Source organism: Aulonocara stuartgranti, assembly GCF_965226115.1.
Source record: "Aulonocara stuartgranti genome assembly, chromosome: 23".
In the NCBI taxonomy this organism is placed as follows: Eukaryota; Metazoa; Chordata; class Actinopteri; order Cichliformes; family Cichlidae; genus Aulonocara; species Aulonocara stuartgranti.
The window spans coordinates 7,309,746-7,331,335 of record NC_138958.1 but is presented as its reverse complement, the minus strand read 5'-3'; the positions used below and the strand labels follow the sequence as shown (position 1 = coordinate 7,331,335).

The following is a 21,590-nucleotide window of genomic DNA, read 5'->3' as shown; positions in this document are numbered from 1 at the left end:
TGTTGCCATAGTGACGGGTGACGCCCTCTTGCTGCGACGGTGTGTCCTTCCGGGGTCAGAGGGCGCCCTGTGTGTTGTTGTTGTTGCTGTGCGGTTGCCGCGCTGAGCAGTTAGCTAGCGGCAGTGTTCTTCTGCAGATGTCAATAAACGGCTGTGCTCCCTGGCTAGCTCACGGGAAGCAAGACCAAACAACACCTCCGTCTCCTCGTTGTCTGAGCTCGCCACATTGGTGTCAGAAGTGGGATGATGGTGGCACCCCATGTTCTGACCCGAGTGACTTTTCCCCCGCCTGTCGTGACCAGCGGTGCGCCAAAAGAAGGCACCTGGATATTTGCAAAGTGAAAGCAAAAAACAAGCGCAAATTCAAACGCGATTTCAATATGTCACATATTGACAGTGGCTCACCGATGCCAATGACATAATTACCCAGCTACATTTCCGAAAGAATGCAAAAGCATTGACATATATTTTTCCTTCCTACAATAGCCCGACGGGCAGGGCAGAGATAGATTTTGGTAGCCTGACTGGAAAAATCGCTAGCCCGATTTTGCAAGCCCTGTGTTACAGGCATGGCCCTTTAAGGATGAAGCCTGATGGGAAATGTATTCGGGATGTGTGTAGCGGGACTGCCTGGTGTGTGTGTGTGTGTGAAGAGAGAGAGCGGAGAAGGGGAAAAAGTAACGGTTAGCTACAGAAGAGACGGAAAGAAAATAAATAAAAGGAATATAATAACTCCCTCGACAGCCAGAGTTGTGTCGGCGATGCTCGCTGTGAGTAAACTGTTTCAGCCCACTGTACGCTGTGTTCGTGCCTTAGAGAAGAAATAAAGTTCGGTGAAGCAGTTTCCTACGCCTCCTTCGATCTTTTTGCTAGCGGAGTTGACCTGTATAGTAAGCTGTTGCGGCTACGAGTCAGTTACGGAGCCTTCAAGTAACTGCCAGAGGTTTCCTTACTACGGTTCGGGGCCGCGGATCTGGCGCGGTAACACCTGTATCTGATTGAGGAGTCACTCATCTTTGGAAAAGAGAGTTTATTACAGAGAAATGGCTCTTTCCAAAATAAAAGCTATACTATACGCTTCTTCTGGGCTATATTCTCAGCAGCATATTGTAGCGGGTCAGGGCTGTTCGGGGTTCTGTTTGTACAGTTATGTTTTGTTTATGTTGCCATAGTGACGGGTGACGCCCTCTTGCTGCGACGGTGTGTCCTTCCGGGGTCAGAGGGCGCCCTGTGTGTTGTTGTTGTTGTGGCTGTGCGGTTGCCGCGCTGAGCAGTTAGCTAGCGGCAGTGTTCTTCTGCAGATGTCAATAAACGGCTGTGCTCCCTGGCTAGCTCACGGGAAGCAAGACCAAACAACACCTCCGTCTCCTCGTTGTCTGAGCTCGCCACATTGGTGTCAGAAGTGGGATGATGGTGGCACCCCATGTTCTGACCCGAGTGACTTTTCCCCCGCCTGTCGTGACCAGCGGTGCGCCAAAAGAAGGCACCTGGATATTTGCAAAGTGAAAGCAAAAAACAAGCGCAAATTCAAACGCGATTTCAATATGTCACATATTGACAGTGGCTCACCGATGCCAATGACATAATTACCCAGCTACATTTCCGAAAGAATGCAAAAGCATTGACATATATTTTTCCTTCCTACAATAGCCCGACGGGCAGGGCAGAGATAGATTTTGGTAGCCCGACTGGAAAAATCGCTAGCCCGATTTTGCAAGCCCTGTGTTACAGGCATGGCCCTTTAAGGATGAAGCCTGATGGGAAATGTATTCGGGATGTGTGTAGCAGGACTGCCTGGTGTGTGTGTGTGTGTGTGTGTGTGTGAAGAGAGAGAGTGGAGAAGGGGAAAAAGTAACGGTTAGCTACAGAAGAGACGGAAAGAAAATAAATAAAAGGAATATAATAACTCCCTCGACAGCCAGAGTTGTGTCGGCGATGCTCGCTGTGAGTAAACTGTTTCAGCCCACTGTACGCTGTGTTCGTGCCTTAGAGAAGAAATAAAGTTTGGTGAAGCAGTTTCCTACACCTCCTTCGATCTTTTTGCTAGCGGAGTTGACCTGTATAGTAAGCTGTTGCGGCTACGAGTCAGTTACGGAACCTTCAAGTAACTGCCAGAGGTTTCCTTACTACGGTTCGGGGCCGCGGATCTGGCGCGGTAACACCTGTATCTGATTGAGGAGTCACTCATCTTTGGAAAAGAGAGTTTATTACAGAGAAATGGCTCTTTCCAAAATAAAAGCTATACTATACGCTTCTTCTGGGCTATATTCTCAGCAGCATATTGTAGCGGGTCAGGGCTGTTCGGGGTTCTGTTTGTACAGTTATGTTTTGTTTATGTTGCCATAGTGACGGGTGACGCCCTCTTGCTGCGACGGTGTGTCCTTCCGGGGTCAGAGGGCGCCCTGTGTGTTGTTGTTGTTGTGGCTGTGCGGTTGCCGCGCTGAGCAGTTAGCTAGCGGCAGTGTTCTTCTGCAGATGTCAATAAACGGCTGTGCTCCCTGGCTAGCTCACGGGAAGCAAGACCAAACGACACCTCCGTCTCCTCGTTGTCTGAGCTCGCCACATTAGTGTCAGAAGTGGGATGATGGTGGCACCCCATGTTCTGACCCGAGTGACTTTTCCCCCGCCGGTCGTGACCGGCCGGTGCGCCAAAAGAAGGCACCTGGACATTTGCAGGACTTTGTGTGGGGCAATGGGGTCGTCGGGGACGACTGACCCCTTAGGCGGGGGCTATGTAGCGGGTCAGGGCTGTTCAGGGTTCTGTTTGTACAGTTATGTTTTGTTTATGTTGCCATAGTGACGGGTGACGCCTTCTCGCTGCGACGGTGTGTCCTTCCGGGGTCAGAGGGCGCTCTGTGTGTTGTTGTTGCTGTGCGGTTGCCGCGCTGAGCAGTTAGCTAGCGGCAGTGTTCTTCTGCAGATGTCAATAAACGGCTGTGCTCCCTGGCTAGCTCACGGTAAGCAAGACCAAACGACACCTCCCTCTCCTCCTTGTCTGAGCTCGCCACAATATTAAACATATCAGGTCCCCATAAGGAGAATCATGTGCTAACGGCTGTCTAAATGACTGGGGTAAAGTTTGTAACATGCATGCTTGTTGTTTTTGTCTGCTTCCACTTGTCTTTGCACTAGGATGATGTCGGCGTAAATGTGCAGTCATATTCGTTGTGTTCCCACTAGTGCTCCGTTATCGAGCTACCCCTGCGTGGGGCTAGACGGCTAACACTTTAACGAGCTAACTGCTCGCTAACACACTAGTTCCCACCCATGTAATTGAGCATTGCGTGGCACATCCAACATACTGTTTTACTTTAGTCCATGACGCGCTTACCTTCAGGGTCATACGTCACATGAAAACCAAAATAATTCCAAACGCCACATCTGAATGAGGGTGGGGAAGGTTCAATTTGCCATGTTGCAAGGAGAGCTTAACTTCTGTCTCGCTAGCTTGCCCTGCGCTCGTCCTTCTGATGATGCTGTCTGTGTTGAGCGCTCAGTGGATCTGCGCTCGACAGTGCAGCCTAGGCTGAGTAGTGGAACGCAGATTTACTGAGCGCTCAACACAGACAGCATCGTCAGAAGGAAAGTTGATCAAATAAATTACAAATTTTGTATTGTTCGATACATATGCGTACCGAACCGAAAGCACTGTATCGAACGGTTCAATATCGATACGAGTATCGTTGCACTAGAGCTGGGCGATAGAACGATAACGATATGTATCGCGATATAACTTTTACTCGATAGAGAAATTAAGCTATCGCGATAGACTTCACCGCTCTTGTCCTCAAAAAAAAAAAAAAAAAAAAGGTCAGCCAATCCAAATTAAGTAGCGCAGAGCCGAACCAATCACAGCCGCAGCGTCACGTCGCGTGACTTGTTACGTACAGCACAAGTGCCAAGCCGCACGTGTGTTTGTTTGGGAAGCAGCCAGCGGGTAATGGAGCCAGCGCGTAATGGAGGAAATGAGTGTGCCGACTAGAAAAATCAACCGAGCGTGACCGAAGAGAAAACAGATGATGGTTCCAATGCCGGAGAGATTGTCGAACGGAAGAGCCATAGAAGTTCCGTAGTGTGAAGGTATTTCGGCTATTTCAAGTCTGACAAAAACAGAGTAGCGTGCACTGTAAATTGTGCCGAAAGCAAGTCTGGAAATACAATAAACTGGTGCATGCGTCACACTGTGCACCACGTTATTGTTTCGGTGAAATGAATTTCTACAATACTGTTACTGTTAATTCTACTCTCTGCAGTGTTTAAATGCTTACATATACACACAGTTACTGTCCCTCCACACTTACGACTCGGTTCTGCTTCTATGCCCCAGCTTTGTTTACTTTTTCCCACCGATGCTTCTAGACTTCTGATTGGCCAACATTTAGGCACGGTTAGGAATCTAGCGCCACCTGCTGCTTTGGCATGTTCATAGCAGCGTTTTCCTTCATTTCTGCCTTTATGTGTGGACGGGATTATTTTTTAAAACGAAAACGGAAAATCTCCGTTTTCAAAAATACCCGTGTACGTGTGGACGTAGCCTCAGTCTCTGACTGGAAGCGCTAATTCGTCATTCGGCTTTTGTCAGACTAAAGTAACTGTTAAAACTGTTTGAAAAGCTCAGCTATACAACAAGGAGAGATTGAGAATTTCCTTTTAGTTCTCAGTTTATTTGATATTGACAAAAGTTAGTCAGTTTTGTCTGTTCTTCTGTAAAACAAACTAAGATTTATTTTTAGAATTAATATTTTGTTTCTAAGTGGAATTGACAATTTAGTAGTCTGTTTCGTTTGTCCTATTTTGAAACTTAAACGCTTTAGCGGCTGCCTTTTGTGTAGTTTGCAATATTTGCCTTTATTTATCTGAAAAAGTCTCATGTTCCTTAAGTACATCTACCCTGTTGAACTTATTATGGGAAATAAATATTTAAATCAAAACAAGCTGCTGATTATTTCACATTTTACTTGTGAGCAACGGCACATTTAAATCTTACAAATATAGTTATTTGGCTTATATCGTGATAGATATCGTTATCGCCTGATATGAAAAAATCTCATATCGCCCAGCTCTACGTTGCACCCCTAATATATATATATATATATATATATATATATATATATATATATTGATCGTGGCTCAAGAGTTGGAAGAAAAGTGTCCGGCAGCCTCGCCTCTGTCAGTGCGCCCCAGGGCAGCTGTGGCTACAATGTAGCTTGCCATCACCAGTGTGTGGATGACTGATTGTGTAAAGCGCCAATTTTCCATTTACATATTTTTACATATTTTTCCATTTACATATATTTACATATATTTACACTCCTGAAGAAATTCTATGACTCTGTTGTGGCTTCTGCCACAACAGAGTCATAGAGCAGCTCCTTCAGTGGGAGACTGCGGCACCCACGGTGTGGGACGGAGAGATTTCGCAGGTCTTTCCTCCCCACTGCTGTCAGACTCCATAATAAAGACTTTAACTGATCAAGCACACACATCCATACATATGCAGTAATACTAAGTGCAATAATCCTTTCTGTCATCGTTGTATTTTTACTCAGTTGTATATAGTATTTGTATTCTATTTTTATCTTATTGTATATTTATTTTATTTTATTCTACTGTATATAGTATTTTATTTTATTCTATTCTGTACAGTTGTGTACTGTATTTATTCTTATTGTATTCTAATTTTTGCCTCATAACTTTTGCACTGTCCACTTCCTGCTGTGACAAAACAAATTTCCCACGTGTGGGACTAATAAAGGTTATCTTATCTTATCTTATCTTATCTTATCTTATATATCTATTCTTTTTTTTAAATTTGTGACTATATTTCTTATATTTCAATTTCCTTTACCATGGCAGAAACAGACAATGGTTCTTTTGTTTGAAACGGACTCTCACTCATGTGCATACGACAAGCATTGCAAGCCAAAAACCTGGAGACTATAGAACTTGCCCAGGAGCCCGTCAGTAGTAGGCTTTTTTCCAGGCACTGAAAGCCCATGGTAGCTGGAAAAGCGTCTCCTGACATGACCTGCAAATCAAATACCTTTCCCCAAAGCCCTCATGGGGAAACACAGGATGTTTTCATTCTTTATTACAAACAGAACCAACACAATGCTTATTCAAGGAAACTTGCTGTTCTAATAAGAGAGTATGCTTTGGTTAAAGAAGGAATGTGCTGCTTAGGGATCACTGAGAGGAAAGGACGCCTGACTTTACGAGATTCTTAATCAGTCGTGGTTGTGCCAGAGGAGAGGGAGGGCTTGATGTGGCACTGGGGAGACAGACTTTACTTCATTTTTATTTGTTATGCACGACTCACCTGAATTCTCCTGCTGTGACAAGTTTTATTTAACAGCAGATTCAAGTTAAAAATATTTTTTTCTTCCTACAATAACACGTGTACCTGGAAAAGGCTTTGATTATACACCACATGACTTACAATGCTGAAATCTAAAAAAAAAAACTGACTGCAGAAGGACACTTAATAGAGGCCATATTCCACTCTATAAATTTGGTTTCACCAAACTCACTCTTGAATGAAGTGTCTCCAAGGGATTTTAGGGTTCAGACTAATGAATTAATCCACCATGAGGCCACTGGTGTGCATGATGGAAACAGTTGACCTAATACATATTCCTGCTGGGACTGCTCCTCTCCATTTTCACTGTTTATGACAAAACCATGGAGCTCTCTGTGGAGGCACAGAGGGCTCCATGAATATTTTCCTGTTTTTAACTTCTCCAGAGAGATGTTGGGATCTAATTTTAGCCAAAACCTTCTGACTTGTACAATGACTTTTGGCACTACCACTGTACTGTAAAAACAGCCAGTATAAAGAGCATATCAGAAGCTGAGTGTTACAAACTTAAAATCAAGTAGTCCTAAGGGGAAGACTGCGATTTATACATAAGAATAAGGTATTTCTCTTCGTTAGTCATTTCTAATTTACTTGTGTCTTGTCTGAAACAGGTCTCTCTTGTAAATGAGACACTGAGTCTCAATAGGACTACCTGTATAAATAAAGTTTAAATAAAATAAGTAAGTCTGCATAAAACATGCTTGAGTACAACAGCAGTGTTTTAGAGTAAAATACAGAGAGAATGAGACAAATAATTCCAGACATGTATAATAAAGTCATTAATTTTTTCAACATTTAATTGTTTTTGTTTCAGCCCTTAAATTAAAGTTGATTTTGAAATTTTATCACCTTGTAAACATTTCAAGACCCAACTGTACCTTTACGTGGAAAGGAAATGTCTTCAAATGAACGATAACTTGCTCATATTAATCCAATATGTGAGATTTACTACAGAATATAGTGGCATGGTACATACCAATCATTTGAACTTTAAATAAAACTAAACAATAGTTCAGTTTTTAAATAGAACAAAGCATAACAGGGACTCCTGTGTTTCAGGGAAGAAGCATGACTGCTGCTCTCTGAAAACTTTATTTGCATCAAAACATACATCTGACTGTATCTCAGCCCTAAAACAGACCATAGCATTGACGCCATGGATAAAATATTCTTAAAATATGTAATTAACTACTGAACTGATTGAGAGATTTAAAAAAGTTTAACTATGAGGTTATTCAACAAAGCATTTCCCCCCATAATAGCACTTTTTAAAAAGATAGCAACTGCATTATGGTATAGGGGGAAGGTGGCTTTAAATAAAGGGTCTATTCCACCGGGGGAGATGTGTTGTGTGACATTTGATGCAAACAGAATAAGCTCAGAATTTCAAAAATATAGTCTATAACCAGCCTGCCTTTTAAAAATGTTGTTAATGTCCCCCAGGGAGAGAGACACCACATCATAAAAGTGGACTTGCTCTACCCGAAGACCCCAGGGTTATGCAGAGTCAGAGTCTGTACGAGGTGCTGGAAGTCCTTCACCATCCAGGGCTGTTGGTGTGTCCCCACTGCACAGGCACTGCTGCTCTCAGGGCTGATACTCTGCGGGTCATTAAATGTTATGAGGACATCTGTGGAGAACTGCGGCAGACGGAACAGGCCCAAGTGGATGGTCACTGAATTCCTTGCTTCTTCATTGAACTTAGAGACGCACTGAGTCCCAGACAGCATCCACGCAGTGCTGCACTCTGACAGGGACAGCTCAGATTTGGGCAGAGCCACAACACTGGTCACTTCAAAAGCCCCCGGCTCCAGAGCTTTGTTGCTACCCGCGATGTCCTCAAAGTGGTACCTGGCTGCATCCTGGTCAGCCACCTGACCCTGGTACTCCACCAACTCGACGATCAGGCTCTGGTCTGTGTGGGCGTGGGCAAACACCTCCTGGTTGTCCGGGATTTCCCTCAGCTCGCTGATGTCTGTGGCGCTGTGAGGGATCACAGCTGACAGGGCTCCTCCAAACAGAGGATGAGCCTCGTTAGCGCTGCCTGCTGCACTCTGCATTTCTCTGTGAAGCCTGTAAACAGAAAGAAACACCACAGGTGAGACCGTCTCCACCCATATAAACACCACCTACTTAACAAAAATTGTAAAGGAAAAAAAAGAAGCTTATAAACACACATCTGCAGCTCACCAACTCACCTCCCACTGCACGCTCAATGTGGTTCCGGTGAAAACTTAATCTTCTTCTTGCGCGTGTGGCTTTTTTTTTGCCATTATAACAAACACGCTGCTGCCACCTACAGGTGTGGCAGACCTCGACAGAGACGATTTCGCAGAATAAACTTAAAAAATAAAAATCTAAAATTTCTGATTTTGTTTTAAAGCTCATAACATACATAGCAAAAAAAGACAGAAAGATATAAGTAGGTTTAATTCGAACATTTAAATGCTGAATGTCCAAATGACGTGGACGTTCAACAAAACAAAGTTCCCAATATATTATTCATCTGCATAAAAGTAACACAAATTTTGTGCTAAAAGGATAAGTATAAACTTATATGATCCCACTCCTGCTTTCTGTTTCATAGCCAGATTCAACTTTCTTTCAAATTACCTGGAAATGACACAAATGACAAATGACACAAATAAACAAAAGACTCCCTTAACGAGGTAAAAAGATGGATAAATTGATTTACATTAATTTTTTTGTTGCATGAATTGATTAGGTTCATTAATAATCAGCAGCCATAACTATGCAGTTTCCACAGGTCTTTTGTTCCAATTTGAAATCAGACTTTGCCTTTATGTGATAAATTACACCTTGGATACGGATTCAACTTTTTTTTCAACTTTTTTTGGGAGGGTGGATTGTACCTTTAAAAGATGTTGGGTATATTAATTATGTTTGGTCTCAATTGGATTTGTGGAAAAGAAACGACTCAGTCTTTTCCTTTGTGAGTAAAAAATAACGTATTTTTTGTTTGAAAATGTGAAGTTGTCAGTGTTATCAGCTCAACATTTTTAAGCAACCCAAATGTAACAAGGAAGAAAGCATGTACAGAAAGAGCGGAAGAACCTGTCTATTTATAGATCAGCTAAAACTTATTTTATCGTATTTATTTGAAGAAACAAGTGGCAATACCCTTGGCACAATTCTCTGTCTCAGCACTGGTGATTGTTTGCAATAAATAAGGTAAAGGCACCATAAATACATTGGTAAAATTATTTGTTTCTTTGAAGAGACCAGATTTTTCTTCTTTCCAAAAATATATCACTTTGATCCCATTTGAACTTTCTGTGTAGAAGTGGAATATTTACTGCATAAAATAATAATGGATTGCATTTATATAGCGCTTTTCGGGGCTCTCAAAGCGCTGTACAATTCCACTATTCACTCACTCTCAAAAGAACGTAAGGTAAAACATTTTCCGCAGGCCGTCAAACATCTGCGGCATTCTCTCCTCCTCCTCCACCAGCTGTTTGTGTTGATTTCCTGGTCAGCTGATTCAGACCGAGCAAAGATAGGACGAGGAGAGCTGACATCCACAATGATCATCGTGTTTCATGGTCATTGATAGCATTTGCGATGAATCAAACAGATCCGTAAAGTCGCATTAAGCCTTCGTGTTAATTTCTGAGTTTCTGTGTGGAGGAGTTTACCTGCTTCGAGCGAGCGGCGGATCCTGTGGAAAACAGCAGGTAGCCGCGTTAGCATCCTTAGCTTAGCTTGGTAGCTAAGCGGCCTGTTTCATACAGGTAAAATAATAAAGAAGAGTGTAACTAAGCTATAGTAGCTTTTAAATTGTTTTTCGTATTGTGGAGTTGAAGCTTCATTGTTAATTAGGTTGACAGGAATATTATTTGCTAAGATTTAGGTTGTCAAATAGCTCGACCTGCTAAAGTTGTTGACGGCTGTGATATAATGTTAATTAGCTTATGAGATTGTGAGCTTGAGTGTTCAGTTTTACTCCTTTGCTAAACTGAGGGACCCTTAAAGCTATTACTTTACATGTAATAGAAAAAAGGGGGGGAAATCGGCCAAGCTAAGGGTTAACCCCTAACCCCAAGCCAAGCTTTACTCATCTGGTATTCCTCCCTTGATAGAAATTGATTGTGGGGTTGATTTTTCATTCTTCTTCTGTTTGCGTAAAGTTGCAATCAATTAATTGATTAGGGTCATTAATAATCAACAGCCAACATTAAGCAATTTCCACAGGTCTTTTGTTCCAATTTGAAACCAAGCCTTTCCTTTATGTAATAAATTACTGCTTTTCTTTCTGTTTTTCTGTTTTTTAAAATTGACTCATCCTGCTTTCCTGCCTGAGCCTTAACATGTTACATAGATGTAACTCTGGCTTCTTTCTCTTCACACTATTCCTGCTTCAGATCTGTCCCCTGCCTCTCTTCTCTGTTTACTGGAAAGCTCTTCTCCTCTCCTGACCGCTGAAAGGCCCAGTTTTCCAGCTGCAGTGCCAGAAAAAGAATCTGAGAAAGCCACTGTGTCAGAACTAGCTGGATTCAATGGTATAAGTTGTATTGTTGGGTTAGCAGAGGTTGTGTGTGTGTTTGTGATTATATTACCACTGAGGGTCACATGTTGTTTAGTTCAGTGTCACAGAGGCCCTTTAATGAGGCATCTGTGTGTGTTTTGTCTCGCTCTTTGGAGCATGAAACACCCAAACACAGACTCCAGGGTGCATAATTGGAAGAACAGCATGTTTTCCATTTCCGTGTTACATGGAGAGCAATGATGACATTTCCTTTCATATCTAGTGAGACTCAACACCTGCTCCACCAGAAGGATTTGGATTTAAAACAGAAAATAAGATATCTGTTTTTGGACTGTTTTAAAAAAATATTATGTTTCTTGTATATGAGAAGCTGGAAACTCAATATCTGATCCAACATCACATCCAATTACTTTGGGGACTGCAATAATCAGTTATCTTGAGCTACACTCTTGAGAGTCCTAAACCTGATACAGTAAACAGGCTATGTAAAGTAAAATAGCTCAGGTGAATAAAATAGAATACAGATATCATGCATTAAAGTGGCTCAATATATCCAGAACAATAAGAGTGAAATAAAGTAGCTAAACAAACAAATGGAGTTGTATTGCTGAACCGTGAATTCACATTTAGTCATTTATAATGTTTAGATTCTCAGTATGTTTGTAAACTCTGCATGTGGTTATGTCTGTAACTCCTTTCCTCTTACCAATACTGAAATCTTCTCTATTCAGGTATCTAACTCTGTTTTAAGTTCTCCCACAGTGTGGTAAAGCTTCATTGATGATTTTTCTTCTCCTGCCCTACAGAGGGAGCCAGACCGGGAGGAGCAGCCTGAAGACAACATGCCACCGAAGTTTAAACGACACCTCAATGACGATGAGGTCACGGGATCCATTCGCAGCGAGAGGGTGAGACACAAATAGACATGAAGGAGCTGGTGCTTGGCATTTGGGTTTGCAACAAATTGCATCTGCAGTTAGAGAAGTAAAGTAGGACATGTAGTATATTTTCTTAACCACTTATACCATTCATGGTTGGAGAGAGATGGAGCCTGTTCCTTCAGATGTTAGGCAAGAGGGTATTGGACATGCTGGACTTCTATCTCATAGGGTAACACATTACTTTTACTGTGGATTGACTGATTGAGCCCATCCTGAGCAAGAAAAAGCCCCGTATCAGATGTAGATTTTTCCAAGTTTATTTGTCAGATTAGTCATAATGGAAAAACAACAAAAATAAGGGGAGAGAACCAAAGCGACTTTTTTTAAGGGGTGAAGCTTTAGAAACTGCTACGGCCAAATGTCTGGTTCTCATCAGGTTGATCACCCCGTCCCACGCACCTGCACCTCCCCTGTCCTCCCTCCTATTCTTTATTGTGTTCATTCCTCTGTGTCATCCTGTTTGCTGTTGTGCTGAGCTGAGATCAAAGCAAAGCTTACCGGGAGGCTTGCATAACAAAATAACCTCCCATGCTTTTCCTTCAGTGCCTGGCCTCCTGTCTTACAATAATTGCTAACAGTTTCCTTCACGTCTGCTGTCTCAAATGGAAAGAAAGAAAGACGTTTGTACAGAAGGAGATTGTTAGTGCCTTAACTTATAAAGCATTTTATGATCATATGGCCACCATTCCCACAGATTTTTTGCAGATGCCGTGTTATTTACAGGAGAATAAATTGTATTGGCTCGACATTGACTGGCAGAATTGACACTACAGTGCATCCATAGGCGCCGCAGTTATTAGAAGGTGAATGCCATGGCTGAAAGAATTGAGATTTTAACCTTGGTTACTGCTAAGGTAATGAAATTCAAATGTAATTGATCTTTCTCATAAAAATTTCACACTGTTGGGTTTTAATATCGATTACCTTTCTTGTGTAGTATCTAGTAGCAGTGGATAAAGTCCACCTGCCTTCAGTCCAATAAGAAACAGACTCGTTCTCTTCTCCTGTGAGAATTCAATGCAGCTGTCCTCACTTATTCTTTATACTTAACAATTTACACCAGTGCTTTTTGACCTGATTACAGCCAGCAGTGGCTCAGACTTGTCGTCACTGCAGGGATATTGTGGCGTAATTCACCGTAAGATGCCAGACAGTTTGTCCCATCCTTTTCTTTTTACTTTTTTATCTGATCTGTAAATTTTTATGTTGGATTCTCAGCATACTGATTGTCCATCCATTCATCCATTTTCCTCCACTTATCCGGTTCGCTGGGGTAGCAGCCTAAGCAGAGCCACCCAAACCTCCCTCTCCCTATCCTAGTCCTCCATCTTATCCAGGGGAACACTAAGGTATTCCCTGGCTATCTGAGAGATATAATCTCTTCAGTGTGTCCCTGGTCTACCCTGTGGCCTCCTTCGGGCAGGACATGCCTGGAAAATCTCACACAGGAGGCATCCCAACCACTTCAACTGGCTCCTTTTGATGTGGAGGAGCAGCGTCTGTACTCCGAGCCCTTCTTGAATATAAAGAAGAGGCCAGCCACCCTTGAGAGAAAGCTTACTTCTGCCACTTGAATTCACACTCTCATTCTTTTAGTCACTATCTAAAGAGCATGACCATAGGTGAGGGTAGTGATATAGCATAATGATCGTCCTGCTCTGAAACCATTTCACTCCAGTGCTTGTGTAATGTAGTGGCTGCTCTCACACATCACATTCTTAGATCAACAGACTTGAACTTTTATTGCTGCACACTGTGACGACTGCCCACCTGGCCAGTAATAACAAGGCACCAGGCTGGAAAACAAAATCTGGGGAAAAGTTAATGGTGTGCCTGAATTCAGCCAGTCATGCAACAGAAGCTTGGGTTTGTATTGAGCCTGTCTTAGAAATAAGACAAGAAAACACATCGGGTGTCTGTTTTAGTAGTCACATAGCTCTTTGTAAGTAGGCAGTGTGTTTACACACACATATTGGTTATGTGTTCCTCCAATTATTATGCATTATTTTAGTGATGCCCTTATTTTGGGTCATCACTAACAACCTCTACTTAGAACAGATGAAGGAGTTTTTATTGGGCTTTGGCCAGCAGAAATTCAGCTTTTTTTTTTTTTTTTTTGCTTTTCAGTAGAGATGGCACGATACCACTTTTTTATGTCCGATACCGATACCGATATCATAAATTTGGATATCTGCCGATACCGATATGAATCCGATATAGTGTTTTTTAATCAACAAAACTGTTTTTTAAATATCTTGCTGCATTTTGTATAAGTTCATACTCAAGTTTAAAACAACAACTACACTAAAGCTATTCTGTTATACCTGTATGCAAAAAAAAATATTTCATAGTTCAGCAATACTGATCAATCTAATAAACTTAAACCTGCACCATCCTCCCTATTCTGGTATTTTAAAGAGTACTTAGCATAAATATTAAGCAACCTAACTAATAGGGTTCCAACTCCCAGCAACAACAAAAATAAAAAAATAAAAAATAGGGAACCACCCCTCACGCTCCACCTCATGATGCTTAATCGACGTAATCAACCTTAATTTGATGCAGTGTGAAAAAAAAAATACACAGAAATCAATTATTTTTCAAGAAATATTAAATAGATTCAACATCTTTCTTCAACAAAATTGCAGACTGCACAGATGGTACCTTCCCAAAGGAAAAAGTACTATAGCTTACTAGGGTGTATATATATTAGACTTAATAGTTACTATATACAGTAATTGACTTCTATTCATTTTACATCAGATTAAAACTTTGGGTGTCAGATAATTATTTATTAAAAGCTCGACATTTTAAATGAGAATAAGAAAGAAAAGTATGTCTTTGTGCCCCCTTTTCCCTGTTAATGCCCTATCGGCCCCCCTGGCTAAACTTTGCTAGATCCGCCCCTGCACAGTTACCAGCGTCAGCTACGTAGAAAAAGATCCTCGAGTAGAAAGTAATATTAAATACATTCTAACAACAGCTGATCAAGCTTAAACGTGCTGCTGTTGTTCAGCCGCTGGTTTCCTCTTTCTGGTGCAAAGTGGGCCAAAAGCAAACAAGAGAGACAGACTCGCGACAGAAAAGCCGATCAGCTGATCCGTAAGCAGTTTCATGATTGAAGTAGCAGCAGGAGAGGCAGTCGCTTGTTAAGCTTAACGCAGGAATGCTTTACAAACATTCAGAGATGGACTTACACACTTGCTTTACTTCTCTCGGGATAACTTTGTCGGAGATGAAATGCCGGGTTGCTAGCGAAGCTCCAAATGCTATCCAGACCACCGACAGGTCCCGCATGCCACAGCCGCTCTATCACGTGATGCATACTGCTCCGACGTGCTAACGTTCTGGCGTGTTGCAAGTTTTGTGAGGTGCTTTCCTGATATTTAATGGATCGGATTACATTTTTTATTTTTCTCCGATATCCGATCCAGTAATTTAGGTCAGTATCGGACCGATACGTAATATCGGATCGGTCCATCTCTACTTTTCAGCCACCATACAACAGCCTGATATTGGAGCCCTTTGTAACTTTGGCCCGTTGTAGCATGGATCCTGTGGAACTTGAATTTTGTAGGATGGGGCCTGCATTAGTCAGACTTGTTGTATTCCTGGGTGATTTTCTTGCAGTGTGCTGGGGATTATTATCCTGCAGTGGGCTGCTATGGGGTTGCGCTGTTTTGGCATCAGTGTTTAGGCAGGGTGTTCAGGTGTGAAAGTAACATGTTGATTAATTGCCAGGACCCAAGGTTTCCTAGCAAACAACTGCTTTTTAACAAGCTGATCAGTTTGACTGTATTTAGACAATCTGTTAGTGGTTTTAATGTTTTGGCTGATCGATGCACTGGGCTAATGTTGTATTCACTGTATTGACCTTCGAAGGATAGTAAGTCAAAGACTGTCATTGATCCCTAAAGCAGCATTGTGGCCTTTTGGTGAATAAAGTGCATCCAGTTTCTTGAGTTCTCGTCACCAGGACTACTCCTCAGCAATCTGCTCAGGCTTTAATATTGGTTATAGACTAGCGCTCTGACCAAGTCCCTCCTTATCCAAAGTAGATATCAGGCAGGCAATAGTCCCAACTTCTGTGACCTCTGACCTTTTTCTCTTTTACAGAGGAATTTGTTGGAGGAGGACTCTGATGAGGAGGAAGACTTCTTTCTGTGAGTGTTTGTTAATTAATTTATTAATAATACATTAGATATTTAAAATTAAGTTGCATTTCAAACAGTAGAGCATTAATTTGCTCAGATGAATCAGGTTGTGAAGATGTTATGTTTTTCTGACATATACTGACCAGGTTTTAGAGCATGGAGAAAACAACCAACCACCAAATTGAGAAAGTTTAATAGCCAGTCTAAAGTTGCAGCCAGTCTATGGGAGTAATATTGATTGTTAGAGCATAGTACACTAACTAATCAGCACAATTCATGCTTGTAGTCTGTACATTTGACTTCATCCATGCTTGTTTTTCAGGAGAGGGCCAACAGGACCCAGGTTTGGACCTCAGAATGACAAAATCAAGCAGTAAGTACAAATGCATACCTCATTACAACAAAGAATCAGAGGTCAGAGTAGTATTTCCATTACTGGTTTTGATATTGGTGTTATGTAACTATGGTTCGTAATGTTTACCAAAAGCTGCTGGTTATTACCAGATTGTGTAAGAGAACCCATCATGTGCAGGTTATTGTGTAACCTTCTCAGGATGTCTCAGTCCCTCTGCAGACTAACAGAGAACAGAGGAGGTCATTGTTTAGATCGTCTCGCACTCTGACTCGTTTCTCCACACTCCATTCATACTTTATAGTTTGTTATTGTTGTGAGCATATGAAACTAGATGCCATAGCTGCACATTTGACGAATGTTAAATTCACGGGGCTCTTGAACCTTAACCGCTGTGGTCACTGTAGTTGTTTATGTGTCATGATGGCAGCTCATACTTCTTTTATGTCTTTCTTTCTTGTTTGTTTTGCTCTGGCTTATGACTGTATACTACCTTCAGCATGCAATCAAGCTGAAAGCCAAGTCTGATAATTTACTGCAGAGCTTTTGTTTGAAACAGTCAGTTTGATTGTGAGTGAGAGCAGACAGTTGTTATAGAGAGAAATTCCACAGTTTTATATCATTACTTTTCCTCCCTCGTGAGTTTCCTTGCCAACTTCTTTCCGCTTGTTAACCATGCAGGCCTCCAAGTGGTATTACTCTAAAATAAGGGTGACCTAAGGGTAATGTGAACTACTCATGCCATACTCAGTTATGAGTAGTATAAATAAAGGATTTGAACTTAATGCTGCAGATACCTAACAGGTGCAGACAGGTCACGCTGAGGCTGTCAGGCTTTTCATTGTCTGCCAGCTGGACAAGGCCAGACATAGAGAATCTTTCTACTGTACCAAAATAAGACCGGTCCTACCGTTGTGATTCTGTGTCCTCAGGGTGCAGTCGCAGGTCGACGAGGTGATTGATGTGATGCAGGAGAACATCTCCAAGGTGATAGAGAGGGGCGAGCGACTCGATGACCTGCAGGACAAGTCAGGTGAGACACACCAGCCACCGCGTGTGCATATTTACCAGACATGTGTGCACTACTCAAGCATGAAAGGCAGGAAATACCATTACTATTATTGTTTGTTTTAAGGTTTAGTTTCCAGAAAGACCCTACAGACTTATTTTATTTTGGGTTACCTAGGTATTTAATAAATTTGATGCTATGTGCATCAAATTCAGAAGAAAGTCATTTACTAATGAGGCTTGGACATTCGTAGCATGCAAACAACCTTAAAGTTGAATGCCCTCAACTTTAACGGTAATGCAAGCATGTGGTTAGCTCTCATTACAGTGTGAGACTAATTTAGAATAGTTTTTAACAGATGTATTCAACTGGTAAGAAGGTCCAAAGTCAAACAAACAGCCAAGTGTTACTGTGCACTGAAGATATCCTACCTTTACATTGTGTCGGTGTGTTAAGTAAATTAAATGGAACAATTTCTGTAAACCTTAAAATATTAAATATGTTTTGGCTCTTAACAAGGATAAAAGCATTAACATTATGCAAAGTTGCTACTGCACACACTCGGGTGTGCAGTAGCAACGATGGCATGTGAATAGGCTTCATACATGCAATGTTAAAAATACCTTGCATGCATCCTTGTGTAACTGTTTCCAGGTATGCAACTTAAAGCGTTCGACAGGTTCTGTGCTCTTACTGCTCTTTGTTGGACACGCACAGCTCATCTTTTTCACCGCTAATGAAAACACATTGCTGCATTGCACTTGTTGTTTTTTTTTTTTTGTTGTTTTTTTTTTTTTTTTTTTTTCCCCTTTTTGGTGACACACACACACACACACACACACACACACACACACACAGATGTTGTACATTGTACTCCAGCTTAGGTCTATTGTGTTGACCAGACAAGCAAGACAATGACGCACATCTGGAACACATCTTTGTGTGTCTTTGATGTGAGTCTTTGTGCATGTGGACATGTCTGTGTCTAATTGTGGCTTCGCTGTGCCTGTCGCCCTTCAGCCTTCCTTCTGCGTTTACGTGAGAAATTTACAATCATGTAATCGACACTAGCAGTTTGCCCTCTGACCCATGTGCAGGTAGTCTGTGGTTAAATTCCACAAGAGTCTTTTTAGAAGCCTGAGCACTGCTCTGTAGTGGTGACAGGTTGTAAACATGGAGATGGAAACAGCAGAGACAAAGACTTTAAATAGGGACGCAAGCTTAGATAAGTAATACAGTGCACACTAGGGAGCTCAACCCTACCTTCATGTTATCATGCATAAACATAAAGTTAACAACAGTATCCAAGAAACAGAAAATCGGCGGTGCGGGTGAGTCGTTTGGAGAAGGGCTGGAGGAAATGTGTTTTTGCTCCATTGTGTTTTAATGTGGGAACTTGTACAACAATTGATGCCAATAGAGTTGGTTTTAAAAAAAAAAAAGAAAAAAAGCTGTTTAGAGGAGTGACTTCACCATCACAGTTAAGTCTTACATAACTCCTACACATGCACAACACCGAGCCAAAAAACTTGAGTGACCCTATCCAGTTTGAAAATGAAAACAATATTCAGCTTATTGTTTACTTTACTAATAAACAGATGTCCTTTTTTTTTTTTTGTCCTCTTCGATTTACTTCCCTCCTCACGTGTCCTTCACTCATCTGTGCCGTAATCATGTGATGTTGCAGAGAGCCTATCGGACAACGCTTCTGCTTTCAGCAGCCGAGCCAAACAGCTGCACAGGAGGATGTGGTGGAGAGATATGAAGGTGGGGCATCCATTTCTTATTTAATATATATATTTAAATGCAACACAGATAACATTTAAATATCTGCTCATTATGGAAATGAGGAGGTAATCTAGCAAATCAGCTTGATTAGCAAAAGTTTTAAGTTCTGTAGTTATTTGTAGTCTGCAAGTAGCTATTTCCAAAGTTGATCTACAAATAGGCAAAGCATTGAACCCCATGATAGCGCCCTTCATTTGGATAATGAAGGAGAAATTATACAAATTATATGAACATTTTACATATTAATGAATGCCTACATTAACTTTTAGTGTTATTTTTAATGCATTTAATGAGTTATTTTTTGCATGTATTTACGATTATGACAGTTTTTGGTCCTCCACGGGAGATGTTCACCGTTGTGTGTTCTGTGTCTAATGTGTTGTTTCTCTCTCAGATGAAGATGATTATTGCGCTGGTGGTGGTTGCTCTCCTGCTGATTATCATTAGTAAGTATTATACCAAATACATGAACAGAGTGTAAATTTACAAAGTGCGCGGGACTTCTCTCTTACTGTTACTTTTTCTTTTCTTCTCTTCATCAGTTCCAGTGATTCTTCGATATCGCTAGTGACTTCGGAGGAGGATGGGAACAACCTTCCTCTTCCTCTAGCTACCCCTGCACACAATCCTCCACTCCAGCTAGGGGGCGGCAGCCAGCTTCCCACACCCTCTTCAGTATCATCCTGTATACCCTCAAGGATCTGGTCTCTACTTTCCACTTAGTACAGATCTTATCACTGTATTCTCACATAAATCTACAGTGAGGTCGGTACTAAGGCTTGGTTTGATCCCCAACTTGAAACTAAGCTCCAGAAATGGGACACATGGGGAAAAAATGGGGAGATATTCCACCAGTGCTGTTTGGGAGAAACCTCTCAGCCCTCTAGTCAATGTGAAGGAGTGCTCCATTCCATGATACATATCGCATGCAGGACGTGACAACAAGTCCTGCATGTAGCATCATATACATCGATATTGTAAAGGCAGGGAATCGATGCCAACCATCTCTTAGTTTAGCCAGTCTGTTTCTGCTGCAGCAGTCTTATATAAAGAGGCTGTGAACTTCCAGCAGATAAACCTCTGATGTCTGCCCACGATTTCCTTGTGTGCTCACTTACTCTGAGGCTTGGACACTGAGAATGTTTTCTGCCCATCACAAGGTGGGAGAACATCTGAGGTTCATCTGTGGGGTCTAAAGTGGTGTTTCTTTCTTAATCATTTCAGTGGCTTTGACTGCTTTCACTTTTCAGGTATCTTTCCTCGTTCTCACAGAAACACGAGACTAGAAAGGAACTACATGTATTCATACAAGAACCTGCTCTGTAACAAATATCACCATAGATTGTTAGTGTACAGAAGAACCATGTCAAACCAAAACACCAAGGTTATGAATGTCTCCTAACCATTCTGTTCTCAGATGCTGAGCTTGGTCACAGCTGTCAAATTTGTTTTCCCGCTTGTGACATTACATCATCTCTCACGCTGCAGATGGTTCTGTTTGGTTTATAGGCTGCTTCTGTCTTTTTTCTTTTTCTCCACCGTTTTCGATTTTTTATTCGCTCAAGTGTTTAGCTGCTGGTGTTCCCGTCGTCGTTGGAGGGATTGTATGGTTCACTGTATGGTTACGTTATAAGGAGGGGGGGTGATTTATGTGGTGAAAGCTGAGCTGTGAAACAAGAGTAGGTGTAACTGTCTGGAATTAACTCTACATGGTCTTTTTTTTTTTATTTATTTTGGCTGTAAATATTGATTCTGTAATGATGTATAATACTCTGGCATTGCATTGGAAGACTGTGATCCTTTTTTTTGCTCTGAAATAAAATGATTTTAAAGGGCACTTGTCTGCTTTGCTGTGGTCTGAACTAGTACACTGTCTTATAGGAAGTCAGAATAGATGAGTATGGATGGAAATGGGGAAATATGTATAGAGGGGGAAAAAGTAATTCTCATGCTGTACCTCCACTTTGAAACACCCTTAACTATCCTCATGCTCACAGAGCCTGCAAAGTCCTTTTATCTCTTCTCATTGCCCGACAGTTTTATTGGCTTGTGGCTTTACTGGCAGTTTGGCGTCCCATGATGGCACTAAAGTTGGAGGGACTGGAGCTCGTGAGGTGTTATTGTTCTGACAGACGCGCTGCCTCTCGTTCCCTGGACAGTAGACGCAAACGCACACTGACAGGTCTGCCCTTTACTTAGCCAGCACTACCCAAGTCTTCTAAAGGAGGAGGAATTAAATTGGCCCATAGGGACCTTGCCTTTTATTGATCATACGCAAATGGCATTCCAGTTCGTGCTCATTAGTGATGCACACAGTAGGGGGGATGACTTAATTTCAGCTATGAAGAGGAGAGAGGTCATTTCATGTCATGCACTTGCCTGAATGTCGTTAAAGCTGTGGTGATAAAGGTGCATGTTGCTCGATGGTAATCACAGATGCTGTAAAGTCCTGGCTGTAAAAGCTGCTGCCCTGTCAAG

The 21,590-nt window shown here is 41.7% G+C and overlaps 2 protein-coding genes across 7 annotated transcripts; one reads left to right on the top strand and one right to left on the bottom strand.

The window, feature by feature from the left end:
* Nucleotides 1–7,136: 7,136 nt before the first annotated feature.
* rangrf (RAN guanine nucleotide release factor) lies at nt 7,137–8,662 on the bottom strand. 3 transcript variants are annotated; one of them, XM_082525490.1, is made up of 2 exons: nt 8,557–8,662; nt 7,137–8,431 (listed from the first exon to the last, which is right to left on the bottom strand). In XM_082525490.1, exon 2 carries the CDS (start codon nt 8,416–8,418, stop codon nt 7,837–7,839), a length of 582 nt encoding a protein of 193 aa, XP_082381616.1. In that variant the 5' UTR covers nt 8,419–8,431; nt 8,557–8,662; the 3' UTR covers nt 7,137–7,836. The 3 variants fall into 3 exon arrangements, with proteins under 3 accessions (XP_082381616.1, XP_082381615.1, XP_082381617.1); XM_082525489.1 differs by having other exon boundaries at nt 8,536–8,584; XM_082525491.1 differs by having other exon boundaries at nt 8,549–8,573.
* Nucleotides 8,663–9,829: 1,167 nt separating this feature from the next.
* vamp4 (vesicle-associated membrane protein 4) lies at nt 9,830–20,949 on the top strand. Of its 4 annotated transcripts, none has more exons than XM_082522991.1 (9): nt 9,830–10,056; nt 10,744–10,881; nt 11,675–11,776; nt 15,926–15,972; nt 16,286–16,336; nt 17,248–17,348; nt 19,012–19,091; nt 19,507–19,558; nt 19,655–20,949. In XM_082522991.1, exons 2-9 carry the CDS (start codon nt 10,879–10,881, stop codon nt 19,678–19,680), a joined length of 462 nt encoding a protein of 153 aa, XP_082379117.1. In that variant the 5' UTR covers nt 9,830–10,056; nt 10,744–10,878; the 3' UTR covers nt 19,681–20,949. The 4 variants fall into 4 exon arrangements, with proteins under 4 accessions (XP_082379117.1, XP_082379116.1, XP_082379118.1 ...); XM_082522990.1 differs by having other exon boundaries at nt 9,830–10,113; XM_082522992.1 differs by lacking the exon at nt 10,744–10,881 and having other exon boundaries at nt 9,830–10,113.
* The last annotated feature ends 641 nt before the right edge of the window (nt 20,950–21,590 follow it).